The following is a 24,216-nucleotide window of genomic DNA, read 5'->3' as shown; positions in this document are numbered from 1 at the left end:
ACATACAGAATCTCTCTACAGAGATTCTGATGTGATTGGTTTAAATATGTGCCCAGCTATCAGGAGTTTAAAATTTTCTCCAGGTGATTGTAATATGTAGCCAAAGTTGAGAAGCACTAGTTAACTTTCTTAACCCGAGGTTCTCAACAGGTACTGGCAGAATCAGCATCCTCATCACCACCTGGAACTTGTTATAAATGCAAATTCTCAAACCTTGCCAGACCCTACTGAGTGCAAAACTGTGGGGGGTGGGGCCCAGTTGTCTATGTCGTCCCGGTGATTTGCTGCACATCAGAGGCTGAGAACCACTGGTTTAGTGGCTGACTATAATCATCTGGGAGCTTTAAACAAAGAACAGTGGCCAGCTTGACCCTAAACCTATTAAATCTGCTTCTCTGAGCATGGGACCTGGGCATAAGCATTTTTACAAACTCCCCAGGTGATTCTCATGTCAAGCCAGGATTGGGAAATTATAACCTGTAGTACTTACATAAGCTGTGTCTAAAGAAGTAAATGTTTGAGTTTTAAGGATGATATAATTTTGTTATTCTTTCCTCCAAGGACACAATACCTCCAGGAACAAGAAAATATTAGTGGTTCTGCTACTTTTTAGCACGTTACCTGGAATAATAAATTTTCTTGAGCCTCTGTATTCATCTGTAAAAACGGCATAATAATACCTTTCAAAAGCTTTTCACAAAGTTCTTGTGCTTTGGAAGTCAGATGCTGATATAACTTACCAAACCAGTGATTCTCCACTTAATTGTTGGGGAACTTGTTAAAGATAGAGAGTTCTGGATTGTAGTGAAATCACAATATTTGTGGATATTTTTGTAGATGGAGGAAAGTTGTATTTTTAACAAGCTTTCCAGGGAATTTATAGGCCCATGGTGGGGGGACTGCATTAAAGAAACTGATCTAACTTCCTGTAATAAATATATTAGAACCACTTTTGCTACCAGTAGAGGGCATTGTGAATAAAGAAGTTTGCTCATTTCAGCATTCATTAATCTACAGGAAACTACTAAAATCGCGATGTTTTTCTTTTTTTAGCCCTTCAAACAATAGGCATTTAAATAAAAATGTAATAGAAGTGAATAATTATTTTTCAAGTGTATATGTAGTCTTAAAACCTTTAATAAACAATCATTAAATCAAAATAAATTCAGTTAAAAATTTTGTGGGTGGCCTACTATGGGTAGATTTTTATATTTTTTAAACATTGAAAAATACTCTCAACTTTTTTTTTATGTTAAATATAATTTATTGTCAGATTGGTTTCCATACAACACCCAGTGCTCATCCCAACAGATCACTCAACTTTGTAGTAACTGCATATTATTAGCATTTTCTGATGCTTGTTAAAATGGAGTAGTTTCATTTGATTTTGAGATACATACCCAGTGAATATAGCTCAACTCTATTTTATCATAGCAAATCATGTATGATGTTAGATTGGGAATCGGTGAGAAGGTGACCTGTTAACCAGGTCCTTCAGTTAAAGAAGTGAATGAAAATGTTTTTATTAAACTAAGAGTTTGGGCTTCTAGTTCCAGATTTATCCCTTTGTAGTTGACTTCAGGCTTGTCACTTACCCCTCTCTAACCCAGTTTCTCTCCTTATTAAGTGAGAATCCTGATGCCTTGTTTAGCAGAATAAATGAGATGATGTATGTGAAAATACTTTTTCAGCCGTAACGTATTTACAAGTGTTAGCTTTTGTTTTCTCCCTAAAGCTGATATGTTAAGTTTGAAATGTTCAAAAATATGTATTTCAATTTTAATGATGCTCTAAACATGATTCTGATTAAGGTGGAAAATATTGGTGGAGCAGTTGTCCATACAGTTATATAATGGGAGCAGAATATCTAAGTTTGCAAAAACTGAAAAAGAGGTGGGAATATTGATGATTCTTACACTTTCTGTATACTTTTTTCTTGGGTGGGAGAGTGAACTTAATTTATTTGCTATTGGTTTGGAAATTGCTTTTTTCTTTCTCATCTTTCCCATTTTGTGTAGATAGGACCAATTTGAGCACTTTTGTTAATGGTTTCTTTATCTAAACACTAAAGAACCAGAGTCAGTACTCTTTCCATGTAGACAAAAGTGTATTGAGATTTTTTTTTTTTTTTTAGATCTGTACTATCTAGTGTCATTTTATGCTTTAGTAAGCATGATCAGGTTACTCTCAAGATCACAAAAACCTTTTGCTTGGTATATAAAGGTTATAAAGTTTCGTTTGAAGTGAAAAATTAATTGGAGAGTCATATGGCACATTCTAGAGAAGTTCTACTTGTATAGTAATCAAACAGCATTGTTAAATATTCATGTACTTAGGGGCACCTGGGTGGCTCAATTGGTTAAGTGGCCTACTTCGGCTCAGGCCTTGATCTTATGGTTCGTGGGTTCGAGCCCCATGTTGGGCTCTGTGCTGACAGCTCAGAGCCTGGAGCTTGCTTCGGATTCTCTGCCTCCCTCTCTCTCTGCCCCTCCCCTGCTCATGCTCTGTCTCTCTCAAAAATAAATAAACATTTAAAAAATTATTTAAAATATCTGTTTGCTTAAACTGGCATCTCTACAAAGTTAACTAAACAGGTCATATTCTCCAACTCCAAAGCATACCATAAATGTGTGTAGCTTTGACTCGAAAGTTAATACTCAAAACAACAATGAAAGTGATTTAAGTATGTTTTCGTGTCTGAAGTAGATGATGAGCTGCCTGGTTTGGGGGGAGTGAACATAGGAAATTGCACTCTGCCTAGATTTTATAATCATGTTTATGTGTTTCACCTTTATAAAATAAGGTTGAAATTATTTAAAAAAAATGGTAGCATCTTGAATCCAAAAATATAAGCAGATCGTGTCTCAATGTGCATATTCATTTTAACACTTGAGTGAACATGTAAAACTGTGCACTTCTGTGTTAATTTAATGAATTCTAGATTTCTAGCTCAGGTAGCTTTAGATGAAGTGTTTGAAATAATGTTTTCTTATTTTCATCTTTTGAATCATATGCGGGGCTGGGAGAGGGAGTTACTATTCATTATAAGTAACTTGTCACATTTTAGAGGGGGGAATGTTCTTATATGAGAGGGTATTTCTTCTTTAGATAACATTTTTTTTTTTCTAGCTGTCATATTTGGTTTGGTTGTTTTTTGAGAGAGAGAGAGAGAGTGTGTGTGAGTGGGGGATGGCGGGGGGGAGAGGGAAAGAGAATTTTAAGTAGGCTCCAGGCTAAGTGCTGAGCCCAACTAGGGGCTCAATCTCTCAACTGTGAGATCATGACCTGAGCTGAAATCAAGAGTTGGACACTCAACCAACTGAGCCACCCAGGTGCCCCTGTTTTGATTGTTTTTAAATGAGGATTGAGTGCTAACTGATGCATTGGGCTTGGTCATGTTCTGGATGGGCTTCATGCCTCATCTTAGAATATGATTTTGGAAAATGAGACTTGTGCTTGGATTTAGGAAAGGAAGATTGTTAATTTTTATCATCTTCAAATGCTTTAATGATCCTCAGAACTTTAGTAACCTCTGTTACAATCCTATGACTTTGGTTTGAAATATTTTGTAGAGCTGTTTTTGTAAAGCACAATAATAATCATGAAGTTTGGGATTTTTTCAGTCTGTCATTCACATATATTTTTATATTATTAAGCCTCTAGAAATGAATTTTCCTATTTACTTTCTTATGGCATTTTAACATTAGAGCAAAACATTTACTGGTGTAACCATACATGATTCCTCTGAGCAGGAGCCCTTAATCACAGCAGCTTCTCAGATCTGCTAATGATTTAGCCACTTCAAAGAATGTGGAGTTTGCATTTGCAAGAATATTTTATTAACTTCATTGTGTGTGTTTTGGAGACTGACTTCTTGAGGCTTTTTAGAAAGGTTATTTAGAAAAGGTCCTCCTTCAGTTGACACAAAGATAACACTCTTTAGGCTGTTTTATAGATTAAGCTAATTGTTCAAACAAAAGTTTCTCTTAGAAACACGTGTAGAATAGAATGACATTATAAAGTGACTTTTCAACATCTCAACTCACTGCAATGTGCAAGGTGTTTAGCCACTGATAAATATTGTCCTTATCTAGAGTGGGGAGGTTTATCGGTGTTTATTTAGGTCTGACCTATTTTCTTTGAGTCTTGGCCTTTCTACCCTTAGATAATTGGACTTTACCTCTGCTCTCCCATTGGGGTTCCCACATATCACTGCACCTCTTTATCAGACGCTTTTCACACCCCTAGTCCTGTCTATCATCAAGTGTATCAGTTACTGTGTTGAGTAAGAGAAAAATATAATACAAACTATTAATTAAAAATGAAAGGACTTACTTGCTTCACCCTCCTTTCTTTCTTTCTTTTTTTTTTTTTTTTGAGAGGGAGCGAATGAGTGAGCAGGTAGAAAGGCAGAGGGAGAAGGAGAGAGAGAATTTTAAGTAGGCTCTCCCTCCAGTGCAGAGCCCAGACACAGGGCTCAATGTCATGACCATGAGATCATGACCTGGGTTGAAATGAGGAGTCAGATGCTTAACTGTCTGAGCCACCCTGAAGCCCCTCCATGTGATCATTTTGTACTTAACTTTCTTTTAATTTATTTTGTAATCAGCTCCATGGGATTGTGAATACCTTTAAGGAAGAAACTTCACTTATTTTCTTTGTCTTACTTTTGTATATCTAGATATATACCTGCATCACAACGACACATAGTAGATGGGGGGGAAAAGTATTGAATGAGTTCTTTATAGTCTTTCCAGTAGAGGGTAACTTCTTTAGGGCTGAATGCTACCAATAGTACTACATTATGACATTTGAGGAATAGGTGACATAGACGTTTTAAAAGTGATACAGAAGAGAGAAGTGTAAGCCAAAAAAGGGAAACAGTAAGAAAAGGAGAAAGGAGAATGAAAGAAGAAGATTGAGGAGATAAAAAACGGTATTTATGTCTAGAACAGATGATGGAGCCCCCAGTAATTTTCCCAAATAGCTTTTGGGAGTCCCACGTTATCCTTGATTACTTAATCCTGGTCTCTCTATATCAACTTTATAAATTAGGGTTAGTAGAAGGAAAGATGAAATCTAATGGGAGGGATTGAGATCCAGGGACTATAACCAGACCTTTCTTATATAAGACATTTGTAATGTATTATATAAAACGTAGACAGTTATTTTATAAGTAAAAACTTTTTTATGTTGTCTGTATTGCAGTTTGATAAACACTGCTCTAACTTAACATTTATATCAAATGTTATATATAATACATAATAAAATTTATATTCGTTAACAAAATATATGGCATCCACATATTAATCTGACTGAGTTATCCAGCATTAGCTGATTTGTTCTAACCTGGCCATTTAATGCTACTGAAGACAACAGATCACTCATGACTTAATTTTTAGAATAACTAGATTTTATTTTACATATCTGAAGCTCTTACCTATGCTTCCCAGTATTTGTAATTCAGGGACCTTTATTTTTATTCTAAATAGCAGGGGAGTGATGCCATAGTCACTTCTCCCATCCCAAAGCATTTCTAGGTGTTGGTTTTTCTTGTTTTAGTGAATAAAATCCAGTTTTGGGTGACAGAGTTAAATATCTGCCATCATAAACTCCTTGATCATAACAGAATTAAGCAATCAAATATAAAGATTACTTTTGAAGATGACAAATATTTGAATTTATTTATGGAGTTGTTTTTATTTAAAACCAACATTCCTTTAAATTTGCCCTTTGTTTGTTGCTGGTTATTTCTACCTAATGATTTGTCGATCTCATATTTGATTAAAATTCCCTGCTATTTAGGTCTTATGTTAAGAAATGCCAAATCCACTTAAAACTATGTTTTTCAGTGGAGCAGATGGGATAAATGACTGACCAAATTAGTGGGGTTAAACATTAGTAAAATAAATGAAAATGAGGGGAATTAATTAAAGATGCTGAATAAGTGCTATTGTGATTTTACTTAAATAGTAAGCATAGGAGATAAAGCCAGATGACCAGTTCTAATTCTTTCTTACAGAATAGTTGTACAAAGGTTTAAAGTTAGAGACTCTAAGATTATTCCCATCTATTTTGAGAAATATCCTGTTGGGCCTCTGAAGACCTCTTAACACAGTGGTAGGTCAGCTGTCTGCCTGTTTTTTTTTTGTTTTTTTTTTTTTTTAACGTTTATTTTTGAGGCAGAGAGAGACAGAGCATGAACGGGGGAGGGTCAGAGAGAGGGAGACACAGAATCTGAAACAGGCTCCAGGCTGTCAGCACAGAGCCCGATGCGGGGCTCGAACTCACGGACTGTGAGATCATGACCTGAGCCGAAGTCGGACGCTTAACCGACTGAGCCACCCAGGCGCCCCTGTCTGCCTGTTTTAAGAAGTGATACAATCAGTGTCCTCAGGACTATTTGTCCTGGATATAAAAGGTGGAATCCAAGGCACCTGTGTGGCTCAGTCGGTTGAGCATCCAACTTCAGCTCTGGAGCCTGCTCAGAGCCTGGACTGCTCAGAGCCTGGAGCCTGCTTCAGATTCTGTCTCTGCCCCTCCCCTGCTCGCTCTCTTTCTCTCTCTCTCTCTCAAAAATAAATAAACATTAAAAAAAATTTTTTTTAAAAAGGTGGAATCCAGGGGCACCTGGGTGGCTCAGTCTGTTGAGCGTCCCAACTTTGGCTCAGGTCATGATCTCAGGGTTCGTGAGTTCAAGCCCCACATCAGGCTCTGTGCTGACAGCTCAGAGCCTGGAGCCTGCTTCAGATCTGTGTCCCTCTCTCTCTCTCTGCTCCTCCCCTGCTCACGTTCTGTCTCTCTCTCTCTCTCAAAAATAAATAAATGTTTAAAAAAATTTAAAAAAAAAAAAAAAAAAAAAAAAAAAGGTGGAATCCAACTCAGGACAGTGTTTTCTACATAGAAGACAATAAATATTATTGTATATCAGAAACCGCTGGAATTACCTAATGTTTTGATATGCCAATTCCTATTAATAAGGCATAATAAACCTTCTAGAATCAACATATACTTACCCTTAATAATGTAGCTGAAGCTATAAATTGTAAATTTCCAATTCATCTTTCTTTTTGCTAACATTAAGCTAGTTTACTTTGTGACAGCATTCTGTGTATTTTCCCCAACTTATTTGTTGAGCTAAACTAGATTATGAAAATCACCAAAATTATATTTTCTATATTAAAGATGGTAATCTATGTAGATTTTATTTTAAACCCTTTTGATCATATAGATTAAAAAGTGTGAGTACTTTGGCACATTAGTGGAGCATAAAGGAGTGTGAAGAATATACCAAGTCAGCCTTCTTCAAAAGGATTTGTGTCCATTTAGCAGCGCTGCTGTTAGCGTAGAAAAAGTGAAATACTAAGACTTTTGTGGGGGATTGCTAGATACTGGCTCTGAGTGAATACTAATTCTGGGGACCCAAATTCCACCATAGTTGGAGAAATGGTCAGTGAGACAAATCAACCTTGATTGATAAACAGTAACTACTGGTTCATTTGATAGCTTAGGAAAAGCAAGATTGGAAGTTTGGTGACAGGGACGTCTGGAGAAGAGGTTTGTGGATGGGCATCTTGCAATGGGCACAGAATATGGGGGTGTTTGTGTCCCATGTGAATACTCATCAAAGGCTACCTACCGTATGCAGAGGAGACTCAGTAATCAGGTGGACCAGATCAGCTGTCCTGTAGATGTCAGTGTTTCCCTAGCCACCCCAGTGTTTGGTCAGTGAGCTCCTAAACAAAGGGACAATGGCAGTCTTAGAAAACATGAGCTCAAACGTGGGACTTCCCCTCAAGAAGCCTGCTCTGGCTGCTGCCACTGTTGAGAGCCCAAACTGTCAGCAGCAGAGGCAAATGCTAAGCATTCAATAAGGCACCATCTGCTTGGAGACCAGTAAGCCACTTAGAGTGGCAGTGATTTAGACCCTTTCCATCATGAGGCAGTGATTTGTCCTCACAGGAATAGATATTTCTTTTGGATGTGGATTTGCCTTCCCTCATGGTAGTGATTCTGCCAGCAGCTCCATCTATTAATTTAAGGGATATATTGGCCACTCTCTTGATATGCCATACAACCAAGAAACTAATTTTATAGCAAAGTGCAGCTATAGCTATGTGGAATTCACTGTCTTTATCATACGCTAACCTAAGCAACTGGCTTTGCAAAATACTGGAGTGACCTGTAAAAATCTTATTTACCATATCAGCTATAACCTGTTGAGTTTGGGTTCTGTCCTAAATAATGCTGTATATGGTGCCCTTTTCCCCTTAGAATATGTAGAATTCAAGAATCCAGGGAAGTAAGTGGTGATGGTTTCTCTATTATTATACCAAATAACTTTTCTCCTGGTAACAAGTACTGTTTCAGTCATTGCTTAGTCAAGAAAACAAACAACTCTAGATATTTTGGACAGAAAATTTAATATACATACTTAATTTCAGTACTGTCGGAAGGACTGGAAGAGCAAAGGGGAGAAAGTGGGAATATCTGGAGGTGCGGAAGAGGGTTTTTAATGTATTCAGAAAAGATCTTGTATCCCAGTGCCCTCTGTACCATAGGAGCACAATCGTGATTACTATGATTGTTTTTTAAAAGTCAGCAGTTCCTACAGATTGCTTGGAAATATTTGCAAACAATAAGAGACATGGATGTGATCCCAGGAAGTATTTCACGTGCAAAAAAAGAGCATTCTACAGTCCAGGGTGTTCCATTCAGTTAAGCTGTAATTGTTATTCTTGCTTTACATATTGAAGCTTAGGGCCAATGTACTAGCACCCATCTGCCCTCAAAGCAAAACAAAGAAAATACAACTTATTTTCAGTGCCATTAATCAGTAATTAGTTTTTTTCGTAAATGTATAGATTTCCAGAGAAGTTGAAGAGATATAATTGTGTTATAACTTGAACCAACATACTTTTCATACCCATGCATTTTCAACTTTGAAACTCATTGAACTCATTTTAAATAGAATTCCATGTTCAGAAATTTATTGCCAATTCTTCAACTTAGACACTTCTGTGATGTAATGACTCATGGGAAAGGACCATTGTTTAGACACCTATTCCTTATGGATTTCTACACTCCGCCTCAGGTCTGTGTCTTTCCCGGGCTCTAGGGTCATTGGTTCCTACTGCCACTATCCTGTCTACCACCAACAGAGCCACTGATCTTTCTCTCTACATGAGAAATATTCTTAGTTCAACCAAGATACAGTAGGACTTTATCGAGGGAATCTTCACTAAAAAGCTAATGAATATATGCGTAAGCAGAAAGAAAAAGGCAAAAGCAGTTCAATTCTTTGTGGTGAGCCAATCAAAAGATTAGGTGCACAAGAAACTGCATACTTTGCAGTTTAGTTGGTGGTTGACTTCCCTTACCTCACCTGCCCTGTTCTGCTACATAACAAATCATCTCACAACTTATTGGCTTGAAACATTGGCAATCACTTATATTCTCTAATGGTTCTGGGGGTTGACTGGACGCAGCTGAGCAATTCTCATTTGGGCTCTCTTGTGCAGTTGTGGTCACATGGCATCTGGTGGCATTTCAAAGTCTGGCTGATGCTGGGTGTTGACTAGAACACCAACACGTAGCATCTCCATGTACCCTTAACTTCCTCACAGGCTGAAGGCTGGTTTCTAAGAGTGTCCAAAAATGCCAGGTGAAAGTTCTTTTGCTTTTAATGGCATTGCCTCAAATTATATAGTGTCATTTTCCACGGAGTCACAGACCGTAGATTCAGGGAAGGGAACATAGACTCCATCTGTTGATAGGAGGAGGAATGTCAATATTACATTATAAGAAGAACATGTGAGATGAGAGATCTTGTGGTGAGGCCATCTTGGAAAATACAGTCTAACACAGTCTGCCCTCTGGCCACAACAGTTTACGTGCCTTCCCCTAGCCACATATACTCATCCCTCCCCTCAAGACCACCACGTTTTACCCCATTATGACATTAGCTTAAAATCTAGGATCTTATTTATTTATTTATTTATTTAATATATGAAACTTATTGTCAAATTGGTTTCCATACAACACCCAGTGCTCATCCCAAAAGATGCCCTCTTCAATGCCCATCACCTACCCTCCCCTCCCTCCCACCCCCCGTCAACCTCTAGGATCTTATTTAAATCAGGTCCAGGTGTGGTGAGGCAAAGCTTCTTGGGTATGACTCCTTGGGTACCACTCCTCTCTGGTTTTACTGTGAACTAAAGAGACAAGTTAGTTCCCCTCATCTCCCAACACATAATAGTCAAGCGAGGCATTGGATAACTGCTATATACCTTCTCATTCCAAACAGGGGTTGGGGGCAGGGGTGGGAAACCAGAGGCATGCAGGATTCCTGGCAATTCAAAACTCCAGCTATGCACGTGTTACCACTTCATGAGGCCTCAGTCCTGGTGCCTGCAAATTACTTACAGCTGCTCTTAACTCTCTTCTCTGGGTTCTTGGCTTTAACCTCTGAGCTTTTTTAACAGGAGAAAAGTAAGCTGCAACTGAGGAGCCTTCTCAGTCTGCTTCCTGTTCATAAAAGGTAGGCAGTACAAAACCTCTTTTCACTTTGTATTACCTCTATCCCATTTAGCCCAAGTAGTTGCGCTTCTACCACGACAGTCCTCCAAAATACTGTTTTCTGTAAATCTTACTGGGGTTCACTCCATTAGACAAAAATCACAATCGCATATTTCTTTAAAATAAACCCTTGCATTTAAACCCGACCTTGGGTTCCCTGTGAAGCTGCTACAGGGCAATGCCCTTAAGATTTTTTGGAAGTCCTGTTGCTCAACAGATTTTGTGAGCCACACTCTTAGGACCCTTAAAGGGCCTTTTGTGTGAAAGTTTCTCCAAGGCACCTTAGATCTTTCTGAGATTTCAGCTCAAGGTTTTACAGTAATGCTGTTACTGTTTTCTTCTTTAAACCATGTTTTCCTGCCAAACCTATTAAAGGTGAATATTGAATAATACTCCTAGAATAAATTTGGTTGTTACTTCAGGAACTTGATACACTCCAAGCTTTTGCAACTTGTTTTCTAGACTCACCGCTAGGTGTATCCTATCACTACCACCTTCCCTTCTGTATATGCTCTCCTTTTGTGATCTCATCTACTCCCAACCCTTTCATGAACTTATTTCAGTATTACCTCTCTCCTTGGTTCAGTTGTGAGCTTTCTGCTGCTACTCTAAGTGTCTAAAACCGAACTCATCATTTAAACTGGGGCCACTTGACTGACTCTGTTTGTTTTTTTTTAAGGTACAGGATTCTCTACGTGTCCATTAGGTCAAAATTGTTCATTGTATATTCATATTAGTGTATGGTTGCTGATTTTTGTCTGAACAGTTCTGTGATTTTTGTTAAAATTTCCAATTGTAGTTGTGAGCTTTTCCATTTCTTCTTGTAATGCTGTCAACATTTGCTTTCTAGATTGTGAGGTTATGGTATATCTGCCTGGCAAATTGGCCTTCTTTACTGCTAATAACTTTTCCCTTCAAGTTTATTTTGTCATGTGTTAATCCTGCCAGACTTGCTTTTTCTTTTCTTTTTTGTTAGTATTTTCTCTTTATCTCCAAACATTCTGGGTCATTATTTCTTTTGTTTTCTACATGACATAATGCTAGTCTGGGTTTTTTGATAGTAAGTAAAATCTGTTTACATAACTATGATTACTGGTATATTTGGACTTACTTTTACCATCCTTTTTTTCTTTTAAGCTTCAAACAGGCTTATTAATCCAGAAATACTCCCCTATATTTGTAAATGTTGAAATTTTTAAGGTTAAACAATTCTTTTAAGTTTGTTTATTTTTGAGAGAGAAAGCACGAATGGGGGAGGGGCAGAGAGAGAGGGAAAGAGAATCCCAAGCAGGCTCCACACCGTCAGAGAGGAGCCCAACGTGGGGCTCTAACCCACGAACCACGAGATCATGACTGAGCAGGAGTTGGGTGCTTAACTGACTCAGCCACCCCTAAGGTTAAATAATTCTTATGGAAACTTTAAGAATACAGTGCAGAAGTCTAAACTAATTGAGGTCACAGACATTTACCCACACAACGAATGAACTAAAACAACAAAAACCTTTCCTAATGCGATACAAATGGATGTTTTAAATGAAGGGAAATTTCTTGCTCATCACTGAACTAAAATCTTGGCTTGTGTTCTTATTAAACAAAAACCATGTTCCCCAAAACACAAGTTCAGCTATTGAAATTCCTTTAAAGATCTTTGCTGGTGATTCCACAATGAGGGCCATCCCGAAGTGCCATATGTGGGGCTGTATGCTCTCACTTTACCTTTTGTATTTATCCTTTCCTTTGTCCTCGTTTGCCCTTTATTGGATCAACCCAGGTGTACTGTTGTTAGTTTTTCCAATCCTCCTTTTATCCCACTACTTATTGGAAAGTTGCACATTTTATTTCTGTTTTATATTGTTATCCTTAAACTAATAAATGCATACTTGACTTATAAAGTTTAAAATATCAGGATTATTCAGATCCTGAGTAAAACAAGGATCTTAAGACTACTTATATTCTCCCTCCTCTCATCTTCCTTGTCTGTACTTTTTGACATTAGTTTCACATTGTTTTAAACCACCCTCCCCCAAATTATTTTTATATAAAATAGTTTTTGTTTTTAGCCCTGTCATATTTATTAGGTGTTTGCATTTTCTCATTGCTTTATTCCTCCTACTCTTTGAGGATTCAGCTTTCTATTTGATGAAGCAAATGTTTGACTCATTCTTGTAGCAAAGCTCTATTAGTGGTTAGTGCTCTCATTCTGACTCCAAGTGTTGCCTTGCCTTCATTCTTGATTGATCCTGAGCTGAGTGTGGATTCCAGGCTGAGAGCTGTTTTCCCTGAGCACTTCAAAGACAAAATTTCATTATCTACTATCGTCTTGGAAATGGGAAGTCAGCTGTCAGCATATTGTTTTTCCTTAGTAGGTCACCTGTCTTCTTTTTTTCTCTGAATGCTTTCAAGATTGTCCTCTGTAACTTACCTGTTTGGCAGTTTTATCACAGTATGTCTAGGTATGGGTTTTGTTTCATTTACCTTTCTTGAGATGTAGTATGCTTTCTTCAATCTGAACACTTGCGTTTTTGATTCCAGAAATACTCATTCATTGTCTCATCCATCATTGCCTTTCCCCCATTCTCCTTCTTCTCTTATTTTGGAATTTCTATTCCTGCCTCTCCTCATTCTCTGAGCCGTGTCTCTTAACTCCTTTTTTTTTTTTTTTCATCTCTTTTATCCCTCTGTGCCATATTCTGAATAATTTCCACAGATTTATTTTCTAGTCCATCAATTCTTTTTTCCCCAATTGTAAATAATTTTATTTAATCATTTAAAAATATATAGTACCTTCACATTGCTTAAAAATAGTTCAAAAGGCAAAAAAGGATATATAGTAAATGAAAATTGTTCTTTCCATCCCTTTTACCTCAGCTACCTTGTTCTCTTCAAGGACAACCAACATTAGTTACTGAAGATTCTCTCTTGTTTATACTACCCATTTTAAAGAGAGAATACCTGGTAAGCTCTTTAAGGGCAGGAGCTCTTTTGATTTTTAATATATCCCCACTCCACACAAGGGTTAACATGTGATAATCAATAGGTGCAAAAATAATAGGAAATACCTGGCTACCTGGATCTTAATGCCATGATTCCATAGTTACTGGTGTAGAGAGTTCAATACCCAAATTTGCAAGTTTAGGAATTTTATCAGTTTACTGTGAAACCTTCTCAGACTCAACCGTAATCAAATTTAGAACAAAGTAAGCTGATATATCAGTATGCTCATTTATTTACATTGAAATCAGTAACTGAACCAAAATATTTATATACTCCTAAAGGAATGTTTACATCGCATACTAGATTATTACCAAGTTTTCTTGCTGCCCCCCCCCCCCCACCGGGTTGTTGGCCTCGAGCTAAAATAGTCTCTTTTCTACAATAGAGCTTAATCTGCCCTTCAGTAAGGTCACCCTTTCCCCCATGCAGGGAAATTCTTTTTCTTTAATCCCTTTTTCCAAGTTCTATATAAACTATTACTTTTCTTCATCAACTATGTCAGTCTGATTGTTATCTCAAAATCTGAAAGCACAACTGGACAGACAGACATCAGTGTTGTTTACGTTTCTTTCATTACATTCCTGTTTCCTAAGGAGATATCTTGAGGTCTTTGATTAGAATTGGATGATCCTTAAGGTTCTTTCAGCTGTATATTTGCAAACCATATTTTAGGATGAGTATTCACCTCACGTGTTGCGTATATCTTAGAGGCATTTTGTATAGTGGGTAGGAACATGGACACTGGAGCCATCTTCCTTGGGTTTCAATCCCTACTCTTTGACTTTTCAGACTGACTCCAGAGAGACTGAGATCATAACATAGATACATACATACAAACATTTATTTATTTATTGAGAAAGAGAATTTTAAGCAGGCTCCATGCTCAGCGCAGAGCCCTACATGGGGCTTGATCCCATGACTCTGGGATCATGGCCTGAGCAGAAATCGAACCAGATGCTCAACTGACTGAGCCACCCAGGTGCCCCTAACCATTTTATTATTATGCTTAAATGCCAATGTATAAAATAAACTGGAGGTACAGGTTAATGACCCAGATAAAAGTATATGGATATATAGTATTTTAACCTTTCTATGAAATTAACAGAAAGCTGTGGTATTTATCGGTGTATTTTTATTGTATGTGTATATATGTCTTGCATATAAGTAAACCATATAGTCTGTTGCTTTAACAGAATTATATTTTGCTTCTATAGAATTGCCTTTATGATTAAATTACAAACATAGTCATTAAAATTACCTATAAACTCTTCTTGTCCCACCACCAACTTAAGGGAATAAAAAAGATTGCCAGTGTTCTGAGTAAATCAAATTTCAATTATTAATTTTGACTATTTAAAAGTTCCTATATTTAATACTTGTATCTAATTAGTATAATCACCTTGCAGAGTTCTTTATCTCTGAAGGGAAAACAGGAACATAAAATAATTTGTCTAATTTGTTTAAATCATTTAATTTTTTTCTTTTTACCAGTTTCTTAAAAATTTTTTAAAGTTTATTTATTATTATCATTTTAATGTTTGTTTTTTAGAGACAGAGTACAAACGGGGGAGGGGCAGAGAGAGAGGGAGACACAGAATCTGAAGCAGGCTCCAGGCTCTGAGCTGTCACCACAGAGTCCGATTCGGGGCTGGAACCCACAAACTGCGAGATCATGACCTGAGCTGAAGTCGGACACTTAACCGACTGAGCCAACCCAGGCGCCTTTCTTTTCACCAGTTTTAATTATATATAGTATTCTTTCTTTCTTTTCTTTTTTTTTTTAAATTTTTTTAATGTTTATTTATTATTGAGAGACAGAGAGAGACAGAGCATGAGCAGGGGAGGGGCAGAGAGAGGAGGAGACAGAATCCGAAGCAGGCTCCAGGCTCTGAGTTGACAACACAGAGCCCGACGCGGGGCTCGAACTCACAAACCACGAGATTATGACTTGAGTCGAAGTCGGACACTTAACCGCCTGAGCCACCCAGGCGCCCCTAATTATATGTGGTATTCTTTCGAAATTTAGCACTGATAGATATCTCATACTTGCATAGCTGATTTCACCAAATTAACTATGGAGAACATATAATTTTAATTTAGTGTGTAATAAGTAACCCAAAAAGTGGGGGGTGGAGAGTGTGCTCTAAGACCTAAGACTTTTTTTTCCTGGTTGAGTGTTTCCTCATTGTCAGTGAGGTCAGTTTTCACCCAGTTTATGAGTAATACAACTTAAATCATCAGCAAAATCCAGTTTGGTAGTATTGTCCACATATGTCACTATATTAAAATGAGAAGAGGGGTGTCTGCGTGGCTCAGTCAGTTAAGCCTGCAACTTTGGCTCAGGTCATGATCTCACAGTCCGTGAGTTCTAGCCCCCTGTCAGGTTCTGTGCTGACAGTTCAGAGCCTGGAACCTGCTTCAGTTTCTGTGTCTCCCTCTCTCTCTGCCACTCCTCTGCTCATGCTCTCTCTCTCTCTCTCTCAAAAATAAACATTAAAAAAAAATGAGAAGAGCAGAGCTTTGAGAGAATGATCAGCAGTTGAATCCTAGTTCCATCAATTTACTGTCACCAAGATAAGGTTAACCTCTTCGTATTTGTTTCCTAATCTAGAAAATGGAGTTTATGATCGTTCCTTTCTTAAATTGCAGAGATTAGAGACAGCATTTGTTCAGTTCCTGGCACTGGTTAGATGCTGAATAAATTACATTATCCCCAATAATGAAGTAATACTGGCTCATAATAATAGTTAAGCCTTGAGTCAGTTCTTACCATAGAGAATGTAAAATAAGTGTTACAAATAATGCCACAAACATTTTCACTCTGTAATTACTGTTTTTAAATCTGATTTGCTTATTTTGGTAAAACACATCATAAGTATATTTTTAAGTATACTTAAAAATATGTTAATGTGGTGTTAAATATATTCATAATGCACAGCCATCATCACCATCCATCTCTCTAACTTTTCATCTCTATAACTTTCATCCATCTCTGTAACTAAAACCGTATTCCCCCTCCCCCAGCCTCTAAAAGCCTCATTTCCCCCTCCCCCAGCCTCTGACAGCCTCTACTCTAATTATATATACAAAAGTATTGAAAACAGGGTCTCAGAGACGTATATGCACACCCATGTTCATAGCAGCATTATTCACAGTAGAGAAAACATGGAAGCAACCCAAGTGTCCATCAACAGATGAATGGATAGGCATTATGGTGTAATACATACAATGGAATAGTATTCAGTCTTAAAAAGGAAGGATGTTCTGATTTTGCTACAACATGGATGAACCTTGAGGACATTGTGCTAAATGAAATAAGCCATATAATTATTTTTAAATAAACTTATTAATTTTTTCACTCTCAAAACTATTTAAAATATTAATGTAAAACTTTGTCTTGCCAGCAGGGAACATAATTTATTCAGTTCTGTGGTATGTAAGTTATGATTTATAAATATCTAAGAACATGCTCTCTCTTCTTTTGAATGTCTAGAATTAGATATAAAACTTGAATATTCTAGACTTCTTTTCCCGCTCCTGAGTCTGTTGCTTTATTTTTTAACATAATTAGAAGAGTTTTGTTTCAGTTTTCAAAATTCTAACTTAAAAATTAGTCCATTTTAGTGCATTGTTTGATTTTTAATTTCAGTCAGGTTATTCTATTAACTTCTGTCTTTTTTTTTTTTTTTTTTTTTTTTTTTTAGTGTTTATTTTTTAGAGAGAGCACAAGCGGGGGAGGGACAGAGAGAGAGGGAGACACAGAACCAAAGCTGTTAGCACAGAGCCTGACGCAGGGCCCAAATTCAGAAAAAGTGAGATGGTGACCTAACCCAAAGTTGGATGCTCAACTAACTGAGCCACCCAGGCGCCCCTTAACTTCTGTCTTTTTAAAAAATTTGAGTGGATAGTCTTTTTTTAAATTAACTAATTAAATTTTTTTTTTAACATTTATTCATTTTTGAGAGATAGAGACAGAGCACCCGCGGGGGAGAGGCAGAGAGAGAGGGAGACACAGAATTGGAGGCAGACTCCAGGCTCCAAGCTGTCAGCACAGAGCCTGACATGGGGCCCGAACTCAAGAAAAGTGAGATCATGACCTGAGCCAAAGTCGGACATTTAACCGACTGAGCCACCCAGGCGCGCCCCTCTTTTTTTTTTTTTTTTTTTTTTTTTTTAAAGAGATGTATTGATATTGGACAAGATGGAAATGAAACTTGTGTAATTGAGATTAACATGTTGCTTACCTAATGCTAATTGCTTATAGATAAAAAGAAAATTCAAAGTGCTTCTGTGGTTAAGTGTCAGGACTTTAGTTGAGTGTTGGTTCTGGTACTAACTTCCTTTGTGGCTTTGAGAAAACCAAAACAACTGCAAAGATCAAATGTTTGAACATAAATAAAACAGTTTACCAGAAGCATTTGGTAAAAGGCAAATTAAAGCGTTTCTTTGCTTACATTTAAAATTCTTTAGGTGTTTTATTTTGATTTTATTACTATTATTTTTTAAGTAGGCTTCACACCCAGCACAGAGCCCAGAGCAGGGCTTGAACTCAACCCTGAGATCAAGACCAGAGCTGAGATCAAGAGTCAGACACTTAACCTACTGAGCCACCAAGGCACCCCTCTTTAGCTATTTTAAAAGAACTTTAGGGGCACCCGGGTGGCTCAGTCGGTTGAGCATCCGACTTCGGCTCAGGTCATGATCTCGCGGTCCGTGAGTTCGAGCCCTGCGTCAGGCTCTGTGCTGACAGTTTGGAGCCTGCTTCGGATTCTGTGTCTTTCTCTCTCTCTGCCCCTCCCCTGCTCATGCTCTGTCTGTCTCTCTATCAAAAATAAATAAACATTAAAAAAAATTAAAAAAAAACTTTATTTCATTTGATTTTATAAAATCATTTAAGGGCAAGAAGATAGTGGTGGTTACCCATTTTATTAGTGGAAAAAGTATGGGCTCCAGAGTCAAACCAATAGAGAGATGCTTACCACCACTCTGTATAATCTTGGGCAAGTTTTTACCACTCTCACCCTTGATTTCTATATCTGAAAACTGGTAATATTTCCTACTTTCTCCTCATTCACAGGTGAGGAGTGGGGGTGCAGAAAAGCAGATAATTTGATCAAGGTCATGTAACTGAATTTGTGGTGGTAAAAGAATTAGAGATGATGTATGTAATATGTAAAACAGCGTCAGTCTCTAAGTGTTCAGGAAGACACTATATGTTGTTATTGATGCTGTTCTAAAAGAAACTCAAGTGCATTCAGATCAGATATGGGTTATAAATAATCTATGAGCTGAGAACTGCATCCTGTTTCAGATGTTGTTCCCCAGTTCTGATTCCAGAATTCCAAAGTGAAATTTCCAAGTTGTAAACAGCTTGAAGATAGGCAACCATGTTTTTTAATTTTCTCTTCTATTCATAGCTAGTATTATTTTAGTAAAATATCCATTTGAGAAAATAGTATGCATTGGATAAGTACTTATTGATGATTGTGAATTTCTCTTGAAAAGACAAGTGTGGATATTTTTATAAATTAAAAATGGCCATTTTCTGAAAAAGCATTTCCTTTAAGGGCTAATTTCTTCATTCTGTTATTTTAAAAAGTTGCCACTGGAGGATAATTTTAGGACTTTCATTATAAGAGTCTTTTGTTTTCACATTGATATAAGAAAAAAAAAATGAGAAAGCTATAGAGAAAGCTGACCTCTGAAGAATTTCTGTGTGGGGAATTAACTAAGGCATAGAAGTCCATAAACCGTTTTTCTCCATTTAGTTTTTTTTTTTATTTTCAACAAACTGTACTTCTAGTTAGTGAAAGTTGGCAGTTCTTTTAGTATCAGGCCAAATTCCATTCTCATAAACTCAGAGTTCATAGGACACAATGAAGTCTAACTTCAACCCTAAATTGAATGTATTTTAATACAGATTGTCCATTTAGGGCTCAGCTTACCTTAAAACATTCTTTAAGAATAGTAAACTTTAAAGGGAAAAAGAATAGTACATTTTATAATGAATCTTGTAATGTATATCCTAGTTTAAAATAATAGTATGTGTAGTTTTAGTCTGATAAAAGTAATATATCTGTGAATGATGCTGACATACCAATATACCTTTCTTCATTAGAATATAATTTTGTGATATTTAGAGATAATCAAATCTTTATATTTGGAGCAAATGACTTCTTCCTTAGAAACTTAAAATTCCTGTGTTTCATCACTAGAAACTTGTTTGTTTACAAGTAGCAATTAACAAGTGGAAAGAGATTGTCAAATGCATAACAATGAGATATTTTTCTTCCTTCATTATCTTCCTGTGCTTGGTCGGGATTTTTTTTCTTTCACAAGCCCTTTAGAGTTCTGATGCATTGGTCTACCATGTGTCTTTGTCTTTTTGTTCGCTGATGTATCCAAGAGCCTGGAGCAGAGCTTGGCTCGTAGTGGATCCCAAATATTTGCTGAATGAGAGAATAAAGGGTCTCTTGTTCTGCTTTTGGGCATCTTTGGTATGCATCTTGCTTTTTTATACTTACCAAATACATTGTGGGGTTTAGCCGTTATTCACTAGATTTTGACTCATCCACTGGACTCTGAATTATAGTGTGATATCATTTATAGTCACAGCTGTGCTTTGTAATGATAAGAGGGACAGAACTTACAAACTGAGAAAACAATGTAGTCCAAAAAGTCCACACTATAAGGACAGAAGGTAGATTAGTGTCTGCCTGGAGCTGGGATTGGAGGCGAGAACAGAAAGTGACTGCACGTGGGCAGTAGGAAACTGTTTGGGGTAAAGGAAATTCTGAAATTGGATCGTGGTGATCGTTGTACAGCTCTGTAAACTTACTAAAAATCATTGAGTTGTTAAATGAATGAATTTATGGTATGTAAACTGTACCTCAGTAAAACTGTTGAAAAGAAAACAAAACCAAGTTGAGAGTTTAAAATTGTTTCAATTTGTTGCTAATTAGAAAACTAGGATGATGTAATTATTTTCTTTATTTCTTACTTTGGGTAGGACTTGTTGCTATAGATAAATGACTAATTTACCTAAAACCAGGTTTTCTGTGAAGTATTTCAGGACAAAGAAATGTTCATTTTATTCTCTGGTAAAGTACTTTCTTCTGTGATATTGGCTTGGAATTTTTAAGGCTTTTAATATAAAACATCTTGTTTCATCTAATTTTCTTACCATCTTTATTGGAAATAATCCAGAACTATAAAATGAATAGATGTAAATTATTCCACATTGCTGATAGTTTGTTTACATTTGGTTACAAAAGTAGGACATGTTATTTTCTTCCGTTGCCTTTCTGAAAGATTAGTTTATTTAGATTGCTTTGTTTTCGTTGTTTAAAGGAAATTATGGACTCTCCCTCATGTACTATCCTTCTCTCTCCCCACCTTTTTTTTTTGATTAGGAGATTATTTGTATTTTAAATTTTGTTTATTTATTTTGAGAGAGAGAAAGAGAGAGCAAGTGCAAGTGGGGGAGGGGCAGAGAGAGAGAGAGAGAGAGAGAATCCCAAGCAGTCTCTGTGCTAATAGCAGACATGGGGCTTGAACTCACAAACCGTGAGATCATGACCTGAGCTGAAATCAAGAGTAGGACACTCAACCAGAGATTATTTGTATTTTAAAATTACTTGTTGGGAGAAAAAAGTTTTTTTTTCCATGAAACTATTATTCTTGTGCAGATTTTTGTATTCTGTATGTTTCTCCTCCAGAGTATAGCTAGCCCCTTTAAAAATTTGTACCCTGAAAAATGATTTATGAAAGCTTTCCCACAAGTCTAATAAAAGCCAAATCGTGTAAAGGTCTGATTAATGTTATTGAGATCAGTTAACTCTGAAGTCCGAAGGTATCAAGCGTTGGCAAGGATGTGAGGACCTCAGACATTGTAAGTAAAAGGCACTTGGATTTTAAGAATTAATTGAGGTGGCTTGATTTCTCATTAGTTAGATCATTGTGCAGTTACTCTGTGGCCTGAAACTATTAGAAGGTAATAGTTATGTTACTATTATAATTGATAATATATATAGTGCTGGCTGTCTATCAGACACTGTTATAAAGGCTTTTTTTCTTAAGGAACTCATTTAATTCTGATAAGAATACTATGAAGTGAGGACTATTACCATCCTCATTTAACACATGAAGGCAAAGAAGTCACAACTCCCCCGAGGTCACACAGCTAGAAAATGTAGGCAGGCAGGCAAGGCCCATCATCACTATACCATAATGAAAGGACTGTTTTCCTTCTTTTCTTTTTTTTTCCAGAAGAAAAAAAAAGGCTTCAACCTGAAAGGGTTCAAAAATCCTTAGTATAAAAAAATAAGAGTGGATACTTTAATGCTAGATGGAGAAACATGTTCTTTCATTTCCTTCTTTATTTTTATTTTCCCTTGTTCTCATCTGTTGTTTTTATGTTTCTGTTATTTACATACTTATATTTTTATGTTATTTATGTTCCTTTCCATTGTTACTTTATGAATCAGTATTATTTTCAGCAATGGACATACTCTGATTACTCATGCTTTTTCATAGAATACTAGGCTGATAGTTCAAATAGTATTATTTGACTTTAGTCAGAAATATTTTATTAGGATTTCTTTTATGTGCCTGATAGTTTAATCAATTGTCCACTTGGATTGGTTGAACATTTCTGTGGGAACTCTTCAAGCATTACCTGCTGCTTAGAAGGTGTGGAGTTTAAATGCACCTTCCATTTCTATCTACCTTTTGAGAAATATGTATTAATGTAACTCAAAAGGTAAATTTCATGTAAGAATGCTTATGGCTGTTGATTAAATGGTGATGCAAGTATCAATATAAATAAGCAAAAAAATTTTAATAAAGTGATGTGTTGAATTAAACTGATGGTTTTATCATTTTTAGTGGATAAATAAAAACCAAAAAGTTTGTGAACATTTTAATAAGCTTATCCTACAATAAATTATCTCACAGTATGGATATATTTTGAGGAAAAGTTCAAGGTGTTATTTTTTTAATCATTCATTCCCATTCCTTTGTTTTTATTTTATTTTTTAGGATTTTGGCCCCTAACAGTAATTTTCAAGATGTTGAGACCCTCTATAACTTCCTAGTCAAGTATGAGGTATGAGAAATATTTTGACTTGTTTATCGTATTTCCACCATAAGCAAGTTTTACTATAAACATGGTAGAATTCTAAAATGCGACAGAATTCTATTTAACTGACATTTGCTTTACATTCTTAAATACCACAGGAGTTTGTCAAAGACCTATTAAACTTTTTCTTTCACTCTTGAAGTAAAAACATAGAGTTCTATAATCCTACACTTTGTCCAACACAGAATTGTTTGTCATTAGGGGTGCTGTTGACATTTTGGACAGGTCATTTCATCATTGTGTGGAACACTGTGGGTATTTAGCATCTCTGCTCCTCAGCTGCTAAATCCCAATATCTGAGTCATTGTGAGTACACCTCACTCAGCTGGCATACACCAGCGGCCCCTCGCGAGAAAGCATCACCTCTGTTTGAGAGCCGGTGATCAGGGAAAAGGAAAGCTATAATTTCGTTTCCTCTGTAGCAGCAGCATAGGCCCTGGTGGTGGAGCTTAGAGGTGTGACTCTGATGTAGTTTGTCACGTAACTTGAAGGCTTTCCCCATCAGTGCTGATCCAGGGAAAGTATTCTGTAGATCTTCAGTTTGTTTGCCCATGTTCCTGAACGTTCTTTCTTTTCGTGTGTGTGTGTGTGTGTGTGTGTGTGTGTGTGTGTGTGTAATTTTTTTTTTTAATGTTCTAAGTGAAGGAATGTGACATTCAAGTCTCACATCTCTTATAGAGTTAAACTTTTTAAAATATATTCCCTTTTATTTCTGGTTTGCTCTTTATTTAACTTTTTGGATGTAACATACAAAGAACACATGCTGGGATCAAACTACCTGTGTTCAAATGTTGGTTCTACCCCTTGTTAACTGTGTGCTCAAAAAGAGTTATTTAGTTCTCTTTGCCTTAGTTTCTTCATCTGTAAAGTGGGAATAACATCAGTAGATAAATTATAGATATTCTTGTAAAGACTAAATAATTTAACATATATGAAGTGCCCCAAACAGTACCAGACACAGAGTAAGTGTTCAATGGTGTTACCTATTTTATAGAAAGAGTTGTGTTTTCCATCACTGATACACAATTTTTGAAAATTTAGGCACTGTGCTATTTGAGTTATCTGAGAAAAAGAATCTCTCGGACACCAGGGTGGCTCAGTCTATTAAACATCCAACTTCAGCTCAAGTCCTGATCTCACGGTTCGTGGGTTCAAGCCCCGCGTCAGGCTCTGTGCTGACAGCTCAGAGCCTGAAGCCTTCTTCAGATTCTGTGTCTCCCTTTCTCTCTACCCCTCTCCTGCTTGTGCTCTTGTCTCTCTCTGTCTCTTTCTCTCTCTCAAAAATAAGTAAACATTAAAAAAAGAAAGAATTTCTATTAATTTCCAGATTCTGGAAATTTCCAGACTCCCTGCACATGAGTAGAATATAACCTAAATCAATAGTAAGCCTCAAAAAATATAGAATTCAGTCACTGACTGTGTGCTCCAAGTGTGTCATGACTAATCTTTGTATGATCAATGACTTGTATTTATAGTATTGTAAATTATATCTGAATTGTGATATT

At 36.7% G+C, this 24,216-nt stretch overlaps 1 protein-coding gene across 6 annotated transcripts in view; it reads left to right on the top strand.

Moving 5' to 3' along the window:
- SWT1 (SWT1 RNA endoribonuclease homolog) overlaps positions 1-24,216 on the top strand; it is a 111,829-nt gene that overhangs the window by 60,393 nt on the left and 27,220 nt on the right. For 5 of the 6 annotated variants that reach the window (XR_009613456.3, XM_078441100.2, XM_060643693.3 and 2 more), the window contains exon 17: positions 22,612-22,678. The exons of the other annotated variant lie outside the window; for it this stretch is intronic. Coding sequence is in view for 4 of the 5 variants with exons in the window: in XM_078441100.2 (XP_078297226.2) it covers positions 22,612-22,678 (67 nt within the window). In the remaining variant the exon portion in view is untranslated. The remainder of the gene's footprint in view (positions 1-22,611; positions 22,679-24,216) is intronic. 6 annotated transcript variants of the gene reach the window in all.

Source organism: Panthera onca, chromosome F1 (genome assembly GCF_046562875.1).
Source record: "Panthera onca isolate mPanOnc1 chromosome F1, mPanOnc1 haplotype 2, whole genome shotgun sequence".
NCBI lineage: Eukaryota > Metazoa > Chordata > Mammalia > Carnivora > Felidae > Panthera > Panthera onca.
This window is presented reverse-complemented; position numbering and strand designations above follow the sequence as displayed.